Here is a 14937-nt window from a genome sequence, read left to right as displayed (position 1 = left end):
GTCAAGAGGAAAAGATTGGTGAAATCCAGAGTAGGTCCTTTGCAGTCGGAATCAGGGGAATATATAATGGGGAATAAGGAAATGGCAGACCAATTAAATTCTTACTTTAGTTCTGTTTTTACAAGAGAGGATACAAATAACCTCCCAAGGATGTTGGGAAACATAGAGACTAATGCAAGGGAGGAACTGAAAGAAATCAGTATCTCTAAGGACATGGTCTTGGGGAAATTGATGGGATTGAAGGCAGATAAATCCCAAGGCCCTGATAATCTACATCCTAGGGTACTCAAGGAAGTGGCCATTCAGATAGCAGATGCTTTAAGAATTATTTTCCAGAACTCGATAGACTCAGGATCAGTACCCATGGATTGGAGGGTAGCTAATGTTACCCCACTATTTAAAAAAGGGGGGTAGAGAAAAAGCGGGGAATTATCGGCTGGTGAGCCTTACATCAGTAGTGGGCAAAATGATGGAATCCATTATTAAGGATGGAATAGCGGAGCATATGACTAGCAGAGAAGGGATCGGACAGAGTCAACATGGATTTACAAAAGGTAAATTGTGCTTGACAAATCTATTGGAATTCTTTGAGATGGTGACAGGTAAAATAGATGAGGGAGAGCCAGTGGATGTGGTGTACCTGGACTTCCAAAAGGCCTTCGATAAGGTCCCGCATAAACGACTAGCTTCCAAAATCAAGGCTCATGGGATTGGGGGCAAGGTATTGATGTGGATTGAGAACTGGCTGGCAGGTAGAAGACAGAGAGTTGGGATAAATGGCTCGTTTTCTGAGTGGCAGGCGGTGACCAGTGGGGTACCACAGGGATCTCTACTGGGACCCCAGTTGTTCACAATTTACATTAATGATCTGGATGAGGGGATTGGATGTAATATCTCCAAATTTGCAGATGACACTAAGCTAGGAGGGGTTGTGTGCATGGAAGAGGGGGTCAGGAAGCTCCAGTGTGATTTGGATAAATTGAGGGACTGGGCAGATACATGGCAAATGCACTACAATGTGGATAAATGTGAGGTTATCCACTTGGGTAATACAAACCGGAGGGCAGATTACTATTTGAATGGCAATAGATTAAGAGATGGGGAAGTGCAGAGAGACCTAGAGGTACTTGTACATCAGTCTCTGAAGGCGAGCATGCAGGTACAGCAGGCGGTTAATAAGGCAAATGGTATGTTGGCCTTCATATCAAGAGGGTTTGAGTATAGGAACAAGGATACCTTACTGCAGCTGTACAGGGCCTTGGCGAGACCCCACCTGGAGTATTGTGTGCAGTTTTGGTCACCTTATCTAAAGAAGGATGTTCTTGCAATGGAGGGAGTGGAGAGGCGATTCACCAGGCTGATACCTGGAATGGCAGGAATGACTTATGAGGAAAGATTGCGCAAATTGGGATTGTACTCGCTGGAATTTAGAAGATTGAGAGGGGATCTCATAGAGATATATAAAATTCTGGCAGGACTGAACAGAATGGATGCAGATGGGATGTTTCCAATGATGGGAAAATCCAGAACCCGGGGCCATGGTTCGAGGATAATAGGCAAACCATTTAGGACCGAGATGAGGAGGAATTTCTTTACCCAGAGGGTGGTCAATCTGTGGAATTCATTGCCACAGAGGGCAGTAGAGGCAGGTTCATTAAATATATTTAAGAGGGAATTAGATCTATTTCTTCAGTATAAGGGTATTAATGGTTACGGAGAGAAGGCGGGGATGGGGTACTGAACTTTAAGATCAGCCATGATCTCGTTGAATGGCGGAGCAGGCTCGAAGGGTCGAATGACCTACTCCTGCTCCTATCTTCTATGTTTCTATGTTTTTTTTTAAATATTAACTGTAAGAATAAAAGAAATCTGAGCAGGAGTAGGCCTGTCAAACCTGTTCTACCATTGAACTCTCCCTGTCATATCTTCAAAGAATTTGAGCAAATTTGTCAAATGTGATTTACCTTTCATAAAACCCTTTTGACAAGATTTAATATATTTAGCTTGACTAGACGATTAGTTATTTTCTCTTTGATTGTCAACTCTCTGGCATCTTGCCTACAGTAGGCTAAACTAATAGCACAACAATTTCTTGCCTTCCATCTTCCTCTCTTTTGGAGGAAGGACATCATTTAACTGTTTACTCATCTGGTGTCGTCTTGGAAATTAATGAGTTTTGGGAAATTCCAACTAATGGGCTCTGTAGCCACCTCCTTTAAAACCCTTGGGTGCAGTCAATTAGATCCTGGCAATATATCTGCCATTAGCCTCATGGTTTTCTCTTTTTTTTTATCTCCTGTAATTGTACCTGACTTGACCAGATTCTCTGCCAGCTTGTTCTATATACCCACTGCCCTGTGGGTGGAAAAACCTTCCCCTCAAATTTCTCTCCTCTCCCTTAAACTACAGTTTTAGGGTCCATCACCCCTGAGAAAAGGAGGTGACTACTACCTTATCTATGCCACTCATTATAAACCTCTAAGGACAACCCTCATCTTCCTATATTCCAGTGAGAATAAACCCAACCTATCCAATCTCTCTTCCATTCTAAGAAACATTCTGGTGAATCTCTTCAACACTCTTTCTAATCCTATAGAATGGTAATCAGATCTGTAGCCCATACTCCAGTTGCATGAACCATGTTTGTAGAGCTGCAGCATGACATCCCAGCTAGTATGCACAATACCTCTGCCTAAAATGGTAAGCATGCTGAATGCCAATGTCTCTAACTTATGCACCTGTGTTGCTGTTTTCAGGGAGCTAGAAACCTGTACCCCAAGATTCCTCAATACAATGACATTCCTGTGGTGCTTGTCTTTTGCTATGTGTTCTGTGAAATTGGGCATTATGTGATGTGGACATTGTGCGAACACCATATTATGTACTTAGCAAAGCTATATAGGACCTGTAGTGTACCTGTAAATGTTTTATTTGTAAGTGGAGATCAGTGTGGGGACTGACATGGGCTGTGGGGAGAGTGGGGCAGTGGGATTAGTTGGGAATGATACAGGGCTGTGGGGAGAGAGTAGGGGAGTGCAATCAATGTGGGGGCCAATACAGGACTGTGGGGAGAGAGAGCGGGGCAGTGGGATGGGTGTGGGGAGAGAGCAGGGCAGTGGGATCAGTGTGGGGATTGACACGGGTCTGTGGGGAGAGAGCGGGGCAGTGGGATCAGTGTGGGGACTGAGGCAGGACTGTGGGGAGAGAACGGGCAGTGGGGAGAGAACGGGCAGTGGGATTAGTTGGGACTGTTGCAGGACTGTGGGGAGAGCATGGCGGTCGGATCAGTTTGGATATACAGTATACAATTGCCTATAGCTAGCAATTGCTTTTTCTAAATTGCTGTGGACTTGCTTGCAGTAACCGAATAATTATGGGACCGCAGATGGACATGAAGTCGGATGGTGCCCGAACAGACATTAAGTGGCGCATACCTGTATTTTCCATTAGTATTTGACATTTCACAATATATTGACTGCACTTGTTTTGATTAAGTTTCATCTGCCACTGCTCTGTCCAACTTTCCCACTGATATGTCCCTCTGGAGCCTTTCACAGTCTTCATAAGCCAGTACAACATCGGAGCCAAAATAGGCTATTCAGCCCATCAAATCTTCCCTGCCATTTTATCCATTTTCCCATTCAGCCCCACTCCCCCCGCCCCTCCTCCCATCTCTTTCCCCCCCCCCCCACCATCTCCTCCCCCTTCCCATCTCCTCCTGGGTAGAATAAAAGGTGGGTAGAATAAAAGGTGGGTGGAATAAAAGGTGGGTGGAATAAAAGGTGGGTGGAATAAAAGGTGGGTGGAATAAAAGGTGGGTGGAATAAAAGGTGGGTGGAATAAAAGGTGGGTGGAATAAAAGGTGGGTGGAATAAAAGGTGGGTGGAATAAAAGGTGGGTGGAATAAAAGGTGGGTGGAATAAAAGGTGGGTGGAATAAAAGGTGGGTGGAATAAAAGGTGGGTGGAATAAAAGGTGGGTGGAATAAAAGGTGGGTGGAATAAAAGGTGGGTGGAATAAAAGGTGGGTGGAATAAAAGGTGGGTGGAATAAAAGGTGGGTGGAATAAAAGGTGGGTGGAATAAAAGGTGGGTGGAATAAAAGGTGGGTGGAATAAAAGGTGGGTGGAATAAAAGGTGGGTGGAATAAAAGGTGGGTGGAATAAAAGGTGGGTGGAATAAAAGGTGGGTGGAATAAAAGGTGGGTGGAATAAAAGGTGGGTGGAATAAAAGGTGGGTGGAATAAAAGGTGGGTGGAATAAAAGGTGGGTGGAATAAAAGGTGGGTGGAATAAAAGGTGGGTGGAATAAAAGGTGGGTGGAATAAAAGGTGGGTGGAATAAAAGGTGGGTGGAATAAAAGGTGGGTGGAATAAAAGGTGGGTGGAATAAAAGGTGGGTGGAATAAAAGGTGGGTGGAATAAAAGGTGGGTGGAATAAAAGGTGGGTGGAATAAAAGGTGGGTGGAATAAAAGGTGGGTGGAATAAAAGGTGGGTGGAATAAAAGGTGGGTGGAATAAAAGGTGGGTGGAATAAAAGGTGGGTGGAATAAAAGGTGGGTGGAATAAAAGGTGGGTGGAATAAAAGGTGGGTGGAATAAAAGGTGGGTGGAATAAAAGGTGGGTGGAATAAAAGGTGGGTGGAATAAAAGGTGGGTGGAATAAAAGGTGGGTGGAATAAAAGGTGGGTGGAATAAAAGGTGGGTGGAATAAAAGGTGGGTGGAATAAAAGGTGGGTGGAATAAAAGGTGGGTGGAATAAAAGGTGGGTGGAATAAAAGGTGGGTGGAATAAAAGGTGGGTGGAATAAAAGGTGGGTGGAATAAAAGGTGGGTGGAATAAAAGGTGGGTGGAATAAAAGGTGGGTGGAATAAAAGGTGGGTGGAATAAAAGGTGGGTGGAATAAAAGGTGGGTGGAATAAAAGGTGGGTGGAATAAAAGGTGGGTGGAATAAAAGGTGGGTGGAATAAAAGGTGGGTGGAATAAAAGGTGGGTGGAATAAAAGGTGGGTGGAATAAAAGGTGGGTGGAATAAAAGGTGGGTGGAATAAAAGGTGGGTGGAATAAAAGGTGGGTGGAATAAAAGGTGGGTGGAATAAAAGGTGGGTGGAATAAAAGGTGGGTGGAATAAAAGGTGGGTGGAATAAAAGGTGGGTGGAATAAAAGGTGGGTGGAATAAAAGGTGGGTGGAATAAAAGGTGGGTGGAATAAAAGGTGGGTGGAATAAAAGGTGGGTGGAATAAAAGGTGGGTGGAATAAAAGGTGGGTGGAATAAAAGGTGGGTGGAATAAAAGGTGGGTGGAATAAAAGGTGGGTGGAATAAAAGGTGGGTGGAATAAAAGGTGGGTGGAATAAAAGGTGGGTGGAATAAAAGGTGGGTGGAATAAAAGGTGGGTGGAATAAAAGGTGGGTGGAATAAAAGGTGGGTGGAATAAAAGGTGGGTGGAATAAAAGGTGGGTGGAATAAAAGGTGGGTGGAATAAAAGGTGGGTGGAATAAAAGGTGGGTGGAATAAAAGGTGGGTGGAATAAAAGGTGGGTGGAATAAAAGGTGGGTGGAATAAAAGGTGGGTGGAATAAAAGGTGGGTGGAATAAAAGGTGGGTGGAATAAAAGGTGGGTGGAATAAAAGGTGGGTGGAATAAAAGGTGGGTGGAATAAAAGGTGGGTGGAATAAAAGGTGGGTGGAATAAAAGGTGGGTGGAATAAAAGGTGGGTGGAATAAAAGGTGGGTGGAATAAAAGGTGGGTGGAATAAAAGGTGGGTGGAATAAAAGGTGGGTGGAATAAAAGGTGGGTGGAATAAAAGGTGGGTGGAATAAAAGGTGGGTGGAATAAAAGGTGGGTGGAATAAAAGGTGGGTGGAATAAAAGGTGGGTGGAATAAAAGGTGGGTGGAATAAAAGGTGGGTGGAATAAAAGGTGGGTGGAATAAAAGGTGGGTGGAATAAAAGGTGGGTGGAATAAAAGGTGGGTGGAATAAAAGGTGGGTGGAATAAAAGGTGGGTGGAATAAAAGGTGGGTGGAATAAAAGGTGGGTGGAATAAAAGGTGGGTGGAATAAAAGGTGGGTGGAATAAAAGGTGGGTGGAATAAAAGGTGGGTGGAATAAAAGGTGGGTGGAATAAAAGGTGGGTGGAATAAAAGGTGGGTGGAATAAAAGGTGGGTGGAATAAAAGGTGGGTGGAATAAAAGGTGGGTGGAATAAAAGGTGGGTGGAATAAAAGGTGGGTGGAATAAAAGGTGGGTGGAATAAAAGGTGGGTGGAATAAGTGTAAATGATGTGGATTTAAATAGTGTTGATGACCAGCATGCATAGTGGGCTGAAGGGCCTTTTCCCTCTGACTACGATTCAAAGAACCCCTTGACTGATTAGAATTTTATGGCAATGGTCAAGTTTGCCAGGTGGTTATAGATCAGGCACTTGCTAGATTTATTCCTCTGACTAGTCTTTCAAAGGGGAGATGCACATACTTTGCATAGTGAATTATCATGATCCAAATTGTTCTGCCTGAAAGGGCAGTGGAAGCCTCTTCAGAAGTAAGTTTCAAGAGGAAATTGGATAAATATATCAGAAGAAGTTTTGGGGAATGTGGATAGTGAGCAGGCAATGGAAGTGAGATTGATCCTGAGAGCCTGGTAGGCATGCTTGAACATTCCATTCTGTCTTCATCAGGAGGATTTGCAAAGTGATTGAAGATGCAGTTTTGAAGCACAATGTTATCTTTGTGTCCAGTGCTGGTAATAATGGGCCCTGCCTCTCCACACTTGGTGCTCCAGGAGGTACTTGTACCTGTATCATTGGTAAGTGTTAGAATATGACTCCACTAAACTGATAAATGCACACATTCACAAAAGTAAAATCTTGTATCATTTCTTTTTGAGCTTAGATTGAAGTGATGAGAGATTGAACTTTTAATGTGTAGCAGCTACTGTTAATCTCTATCTTGTACAAGCTTCTGTGCATAATTTGATGCAACTAAAAACTCCTTTGTCAGTGTGTGAAGGGATTTTTGCTGAAATCAACCAACCTGCCAAGTGAACAACTGCTGGCGAGGCTCCCAAACTTTGGAATTCCTTCCCTTAACATTTAAACCCTCTGTACTCAAGATCCCCTGTAAAATCAACCTCATTTGCAAAGTATTTGGGTTCTACAGCATTCTACAGGGATGCCAAGTGTTGTGCTGACCTATGTAAATCTATTCCACATCAATTTAACACTTCCCTTCCAGGGCCATGAACAGATGAGATGAGGCAGAGTTTTTCTCATCCAATCTACTATACTGTATTCATTATGACATCCTCTTTATTGGTGAGACCAAATGCAGATTGGGTGACCCCTTTGCCATACACTTATTTCCATTTGCTCACCATTTTAATTCCTCTCAAGATTCCCACTCAGACATCTGTTGTCTGCTTTATCGAGGGTGAAATTAAATGTAGACTTGCGGAACAACACATCAAATCACTCCTGGACAGCCTTGAACCCAATGGCATGAACATTAAATTTTCAATTTTAGGTACTCCCCATCTCTAACTGGTTCCACTGTTTTCGTCTCAACTTTACCTATTCCTGTTTTGCTCTCCAGCATGTTCTTTTCTTTCCCCCCCCCTCCCCCCCATTGAGACCCTTCCATTGGTCTCTTCCCAAGCTTCTCTCTACTTCTCCCACCCTCTTCTGTCCATTAGCCTATCATCTCTTGGCCTCTCCCGAGACACTCCCCTTTCATGTTACCCCTTTTATAAGACCATAAAATATAGGTGCAGAATTGGGCCATTCAGCCTGTTGAGTCTGCTGTGCCATTCCATCGTGAACTGATCCATTCTCCCACTCAGACATACTCCCCTGCCTTCTCTTCATAATCTTTGATACCCTGACTTTTCCGATATTTGAAATCTGGCCACTTTGGTTTCAATAATGGGTCCTGACCCAAAACATTGACTCACCATGTTCCACAGATGTTTCCTGAACCACTGAGTCCTCCAGCTTCTCTTAGATCACTCAAGATTCTAGCATCTGCAAAGTTTGTTTCCTCTGACACCAATGTCAGTCTTAAACACAATACTATTAGCAATAGCAAATTTGGAAAATCACCCATGGCTCAGCTTCAGAATAAGGCATTATGTGCAATTCCTCAGAGATATGAACTCTTTTGGGAGATCAAATCATTCTTAATTTGTTGATTGTTTATAACAGCAATTTATATTTGTGCAGCTCCTTTGGTGCAGTATAAAGAATTGAGATGCTTCACAGAAACGCTATTGAGCAAGTTTGACTACAAATTAAGCAATGTGAGGCAAAGTAGCTAAATACTTGGTCATTGGGGACGCTGGTCTCTGTGCTGAAGAACCCCGGGAAAGATGGTGCCTGGGGCTCACCCTCCGAAGCTGAAGAATCACCCCACATCCGCGCATTGGTATGGGTGCGCACAAAACCTGGTCAAAGAGTTTGATTAAGAGCAAAAGAGGGAAAATGAGGTTGAGAATTTAAAAAGTTAGTATCTAGGCAACCCAAGGGATGGCCCTTTGTAGTTTGGCAAGTAAAATCAAGAGTCACCAAGTGTCTAGGAAGAGATGAGCACTGATCTCTGGGGGTCGTAGGGCATGATAAAGTTACGGAGAGAGTGTGATTTCAACGGACAGATGTAAAATACAAACCCAGTTTTGTCCAAACTCTGCACCCCCTCTTTCTACAGTATTAAAATTTTTGCAAGTGCTGGTGACTATAACTTGTTGTATTATTAGGTGTTGGTGCGTATGTCAGTCCAGACATGATGGTCGCAGGATACTCTATGCGGGAGAAGTTGCCAGCTAATCAGTACACTTGGTCATCAAGGGGACCTTGGTAAGAGCTTATGATTCTTCCTTGCTTTCTGTGGAATAATCCATGGCAATCACACAGACCAATGGTTTCCTTCATGTGTGGAGAATTGTAGTGGTATTCAAAATTATGAGTATAGATACAGTAATCTAAGTTGCGTGAGACAAGAAATAGAGGACGTATGAGGGGTGAAAGGTGAAATCTTGATTCCTGTGTGAATGCATGAGTCTTTAGTAGGTGCACGTGCAGTAGGTTTGCGTATTGGAGTTCAGTGGATGAATACGTGAGAGTTAGGATGAAATTTCAATATCGTCAGGGCATTTAACTCGTTCATGCACCAACCAAATCCAGTACGCGAACCCACCGAAGGCTCGCGCATTCACCAATCGAAGACTTGCACAAGCGCACAGGAATCAACATGGCCATGTCCAGCCCTAGAATGCCAACAACAAGGTAAGCATAGACCAGGATGTGCAAAGATTCACCAAGGTTGATCAACAAATTCAGGAACCTTTAAGTTGTTATCATCAAATGTACGATAAAGAAAAGATTTAAATAAAATGGTTGCTTTAAGACTGGTATCCTGTGCATGCGGAAACAGTTCTGACTTGCGTCCATTTTGAGATATGTCTGGTTCTTTGGTTCCCATAACGGTTGTAAGTCAGGCAAACTACCTGTACTCCGTTCCTGAAACAAAATGGCAAAGTACTGAAATTCAAGATTTATATTATACCAAGAAGTTATGGAAATGATTCAGGAATGGTTCTCACAGCATTTGAAACCATATATTTGAGTTATTAATTGAGTAATGGATCTTTTCTAAATTTAAAAAGGACATCGTATCCCTTAGGCACCGAGTATGTGTAGGCTGGGCAGTATCTTTCCATCTAAATAGATTTGCGCGTCTGGCCAAAAGAGAGGCAAAAGACAAACTGCGGCATTTGATTGGAGTTAAAAGAACATTATCCTCTCCAGTTAATCCAATAAGAGCAACCAAAGGATTTACATTAAGGATTAAAAATAAGGTTTGAAACAGATCCCTCCAGTATTTTCCAAGGCTGGGACATGTCTCGAACATGAATTAAAGAAGCCTCTCCTCTCTTCTATCACAACAAGACTTTACAAGATGATATGAGATGATTTAACTTTAGACGTGGGCCCTTTGTACAACTTTAAATTGTAACAAACAATGATAGGCGCAAAAGAATCTAGTATTAACCATCTTAAAAATTAAATCCCAAACCTTGTCCAATAATGAAAGGTTTAAATCCTGTTTCCAGGCATTTTAAATTTTAACTAGAGGGGCATGTCTCAAACCCACCAACTTATCATAATATCCATATTAAATCTTTGCAAGAATGTTGTAAACTAAAAAATACATCAACAATGTTCGCATCAGGTGCCCCAGAAAAATTAGGTGTCTGAGATTAAAGAAAATGTCTGATTTGTAGATATCTGAAAAAATGAGTATTTGGTAAATTAAACTTTTCAGAAAGCTGTTCAAATAATGCAAAACTGTTATCAATAAAAAGATCTTTGAAAAGTTTAATACCAAATCTGTGCCATTCATGAAGAGTAAAATTGGGCTTGAAAGAGAAAAACTGTGAACTCCAAAGTGTTTTCTGAACTACACCCACACTCTCACAGTGTGCCTGACAACAGGATTGTTGATTGATTTATTTAAAGTGAAGATCCAAGAAGTGCTGAAATGGAAAAGGTTTTAGCAGAATTCAGCTCGATTGCTACCCATACTGGACAGTCTACTCGGTTATGAAAATGTAACCAAAACATAGGTTGTGTATAGTGACTGTCCAATACAGGGTAATAAAATCTGAAACTGGGTAATGCCATGTTACCATTCCTTTTAGATCTTTGAAGATGAACTTTGTTTAGACAAAGGCATTTAGACCTTTGTATATATAAGACAATGTAATCGAGTTGAGTGAATCAAAAAAACAATTTGGGAATGAAAATTGGTATAGATTGAAAAAGATATAAAAAATTTAGGTAAGATATTCATTTTAATAGAATTAATACAACCGACCAAAGATATAGAAAGGGATGCCCATTATGTTAAAGACTGTATCACGTGTATTAATAATGTCAGAAATTTTTCTTTTAAAAGATGTTTATGATTCTTTGTAACTGTAATACTGAGATAATTAAATTAAATTTCCACAATCTTAAATGGAAGATTAGTGTACACCGATGCAGGTGCATTCAAAGGAAAAAGTTCACTTTTATTCAGATTTAATCAATTTCATGAAAACTGACTAAATTGAGCAAGTATTGACAGCATGGACAGTCAGGAATTGTCAGGGCTTGGTTTTTTTAAAAAAAAGCAAAAGATCATCTACATAAAGGGAAACTTTATGTTCAATTTCTTTCCAACAAATCCCTGAAATATCCTCGGACTCTCGAAATGTAATCACTAATGGTTCTATGGCCAAATCAGAAAATAATGGACTTGGAAGACAATGTTGACGGGTTCCCTGTTGGAGATTGAAAGGTTGTAGCTGTTGAAAATTAGTGAGAATTAAAGCCATAGAGCATGAATACAATAATTTAATCTATGAACTAAAACATGGTCCAAAATTGAATTTTTCTAAGATCGTAAATAAATACATTCATTCAACTCATTCATATATTTTCTCTGCATCAAGGGAAAGAACACTTTCAGGGGACACACTGGAAGATAAATACAAAATGTCCAATAAGCAACATACATTAAAATAAGAGTAACAATTTTTAATAAAACCACTCTGATCTTCAGAAATGATTGATGGTAAAATAATCTATGGGCCAAAGCTTCAGCCAAAATTTTTGCACAACATTTAATAAAGAAATTGGCCTATAGGAGGAGCACTCAGTTGGATCTTTACTTTTCTTTACTATGAGAAATATGCACACTTCATTAAATGTTGCTGGGAGATTACCCTGCCTAAACGAATCAGATAACATAGAACTTAATTGAGGTGAAAGCAATTGAGAAAATGATTTGGAAAAACTCCACAGGAAACCCATCAGGTCCTGGACCTCTTCCAGAATGTAAGGAAGAATTAGCAGCAGCTATTTCCTCTTGTGATATAGGCTTGTCTAGTCTCGCTTGGTCATCTGAAGAAAGCGTGAGAATATTTAAGCGATTCAAGAAACTATTCATCAAACTACTCTCATTTGTTAATTCAGAAGTATGAAGTCGGGAATATAAAGTTTCCTAAATGTATCATTTATCTCAGAATGATCTGTAATCGTGTTACCATCCTCCTTTTTAATTTTTGTAATTTGCCACTTGGCTTCAAAACCTCTCAACCGATTAGCTAAAAGCTTACCAGATTTATCACCATGAATATAAAACTGACTCTTTACTCTTTCACAGTTAGTATTCATTCAGAGATTAAATTTAGTTTGAAGTTCAACTCACTTTTTATATAACTCAGGATTTTTAATTTGAGCGTATTATTGATCTATTTGTTTAATTTGATTAATTCTAATCTTTCTTTATTGGCTTTTTTTATATTCATGGTATAAGAAATAATTTTCCCCCTCAAAAAAGCTTTCAAAGCATCCCAAACAATCAAACTAAAAGTTTCTGACAAAGTATTTGTATCAAGAAAAAAAATTACCTGCTCCTCCATAAATTTCACAAAGTAATTATATGATAGTAAAGTCAAATTGAAATGCCCATGTTTTTTTTATTTGAGGGAGGTCAAGAAGGGTCATAGATAATACAACAGGGGCATGATCTGATATTACTATACTATGATAATTACAAAAATGGGTCAGTGGAATCAGTTGATTATCAATAAAAAAATAATCAATTCATGAATAAGTTTAATGAACATCTGAAAAGAATGCTCTCTCCTATTTGAATAAAGAAAATGTCAAACATCAGAAAACCATAATTTGATATTTTTTAAATTAATTAAGATTTACTCATTATGGTAGGGTTGAGAGACAAATGATCCAAAACACAATCAACAGTTAAAATCCCCACAAAAATACCATGGAGTATAAACTCTAGTCTGGTAAGGAAGGAAAAAAAAATATTAACCCACATCATCTGCATTCTTTCTTTGGCTTGGCTTCGCAGACGAAGATTTATGGAGGGGTATGTCTACGTCTGCTGCAGACTCGTTGGTGACTGACAAGTCCGATGTGGGACAGGGAGGCACGGTTGCAGCGGTTGCAAGGGAAAATTGGTTGGTTGGGGTTGGGTGTTGGGTTTTTCCTCCTTTGTCTTTTGTCAGTGAGGTGGGCTCTGCGGTCTTCTTCAAAGGAGGTTGCTGCCCGCCGAACTGTGAGGCGCCAAGATGCACGGTTTGAGGCGATATCAGTCCACTGGCGGTGGTCAATGTGGCAGGCACCAAGGGATTTCTTTAGGCAGTCCTTGTACCTCTTCCTTGGTGCACCCCTGTCTCGGTGGCCAGTGGAGAGCTCACCATAGAACACAATCTTGGGAAGGCGATGGTCCTCCATTCTGGAGACATGACCCACCCAGCGCAGTTGGGTCTTCAGCAGCATGGATTCGATGCTTGCGGACTCTGCCAGCTCGAGTACTTCGATGTTGGTGATGAAGTCATTCCAATGAATGTTGAGGATGGAGCGGAGACAGCGCTGATGGAAGCGTTCTAGGAGCCATAGGTGATGCCGGTAGAGGACCCATGATTTGGAGCCGAACAGGAGCGTGGGTATGACAATGGCTCTGTACACGCTGATCTTTGTGTGTTTCTTCAGGTGGTTGTTTTTTCAAAGGTGCTATTTGCCTTGGCGAGTCTGTTGTCTATCTCTTTGTTGATCCTTGCATCAGATGAAATGGTGCAGCCAAGGGAGGTAAACTGGTTGACTGTTTTGAGCTCTGTGTGCCCGATGGAGATGTGGGGGGGCTGGTAGTCATGGTGGGGAGCTGGCTGATGGAGGACCTCAGTCCTCATTAGGGGCATAAATAATGGCAAAAACTACCATTTTATTATACAATTTCCTTGAAACAATGACATAATGACCATTTGTATCTGATTCGTCATTGTGATAAACAAAAGGAATATTTTGATTAATAAGAATCAAGACCACCTGGCTATAGCCTGAAAGGCGGAATGAAAATGCTGCCCCCTCTACCTTTTCGTGTGGCGGGAATGATCACAACTATGAATATCTGTTTATTGTAAAAAATACAATTGAAGTTTTAAGTTGTTTAATATGTGAAAACACTTTTCTTCTCTTAACCGCAATGATTCCAACTAAGGAATTTATGTTCCAACTAAGGAAATTAATAGAATTATCCATTCTTTTTAATAAATAATGTAAGTTGATTAGCACAAATAATATCCATTCTCCAGGTGTCAGCATTGAGTCAAAGATTTGAAACTGGTACTAAATTGTAAATTTTGCTTATAGGGTCAGAATTTGTACAGAATCCTAAATCCATAACAACCATGAGAAAACAGCCCCCCCTTCTCCCCTCCTTCCAACCCCAAAGCCTGACAGCTGTTAAAGATGTCACGCCAAGCTCTTCAAAACAATCCATTTTGCACCCAAATAAATCTTCCTCCTGTACATGTTATCTCTAGCTCCATTCTTATTAATGTAAATATAATCAACTCTTTCAAACAATACTTAATTCTTTTATGACTACACCCAAAAAAAATTTTTAAATTTCTCATGTAATTTAAAAAAGTATATGATAAAAATTTACTTAAAGATGAACACAAAATTCTCAATATTTTTCTCTCAGTATTCTCATTAAAAAAAATTAATAGCTCAATGAATTTAACTCGAAGAAAAATACTTCATGAATACAACTAGTAGATTTAATACCTCATTAAAAAAAATTGCCAAGGTAAAGAAAACCAGCTAGTCCTCGACCAACAAATATCATGTAACAAATGTTAGAAATCTTAAAAGTAATAATAGGCAGTCATCTTCAGTCATCAGTTCATACTAGGCATGATGTAGCAGGGAGATCATCTAGGTAGATCTGAGTATCTTCAACCGAGCGCAGCCACTTCTTGTGTCCGTTAGGAAATGCAATGCAGAGATGCGCGGGATACAACAAGGAAGGGTTGGAACCACACTTGAACAATTCCATCATTACTTCTTTGTATTTCTTTGTTTATCAGAGTTAAGTTTGTCTGC

General features: G+C 40.7%; 1 protein-coding gene across 1 annotated transcript in view; it reads left to right on the top strand.

Moving 5' to 3' along the window:
- The window catches only part of LOC138740629 (tripeptidyl-peptidase 2-like), a 128386-nt gene that overhangs the window by 39198 nt on the left and 74251 nt on the right, over positions 1-14937 (top strand). Inside the window, exons 9-10 of the mRNA XM_069893545.1 lie at positions 6664-6791; positions 8733-8832. Coding sequence (XP_069749646.1) covers positions 6664-6791; positions 8733-8832 — 228 coding nt within the window. The remainder of the gene's footprint in view (positions 1-6663; positions 6792-8732; positions 8833-14937) is intronic.

This window comes from Narcine bancroftii, chromosome 8 (assembly GCF_036971445.1).
Source record: "Narcine bancroftii isolate sNarBan1 chromosome 8, sNarBan1.hap1, whole genome shotgun sequence".
Classification (NCBI taxonomy): domain Eukaryota; kingdom Metazoa; phylum Chordata; class Chondrichthyes; order Torpediniformes; family Narcinidae; genus Narcine; species Narcine bancroftii.
Note: the sequence above shows the minus strand (reverse complement) of the source record. Positions and strands in the feature narration are given on the sequence as shown.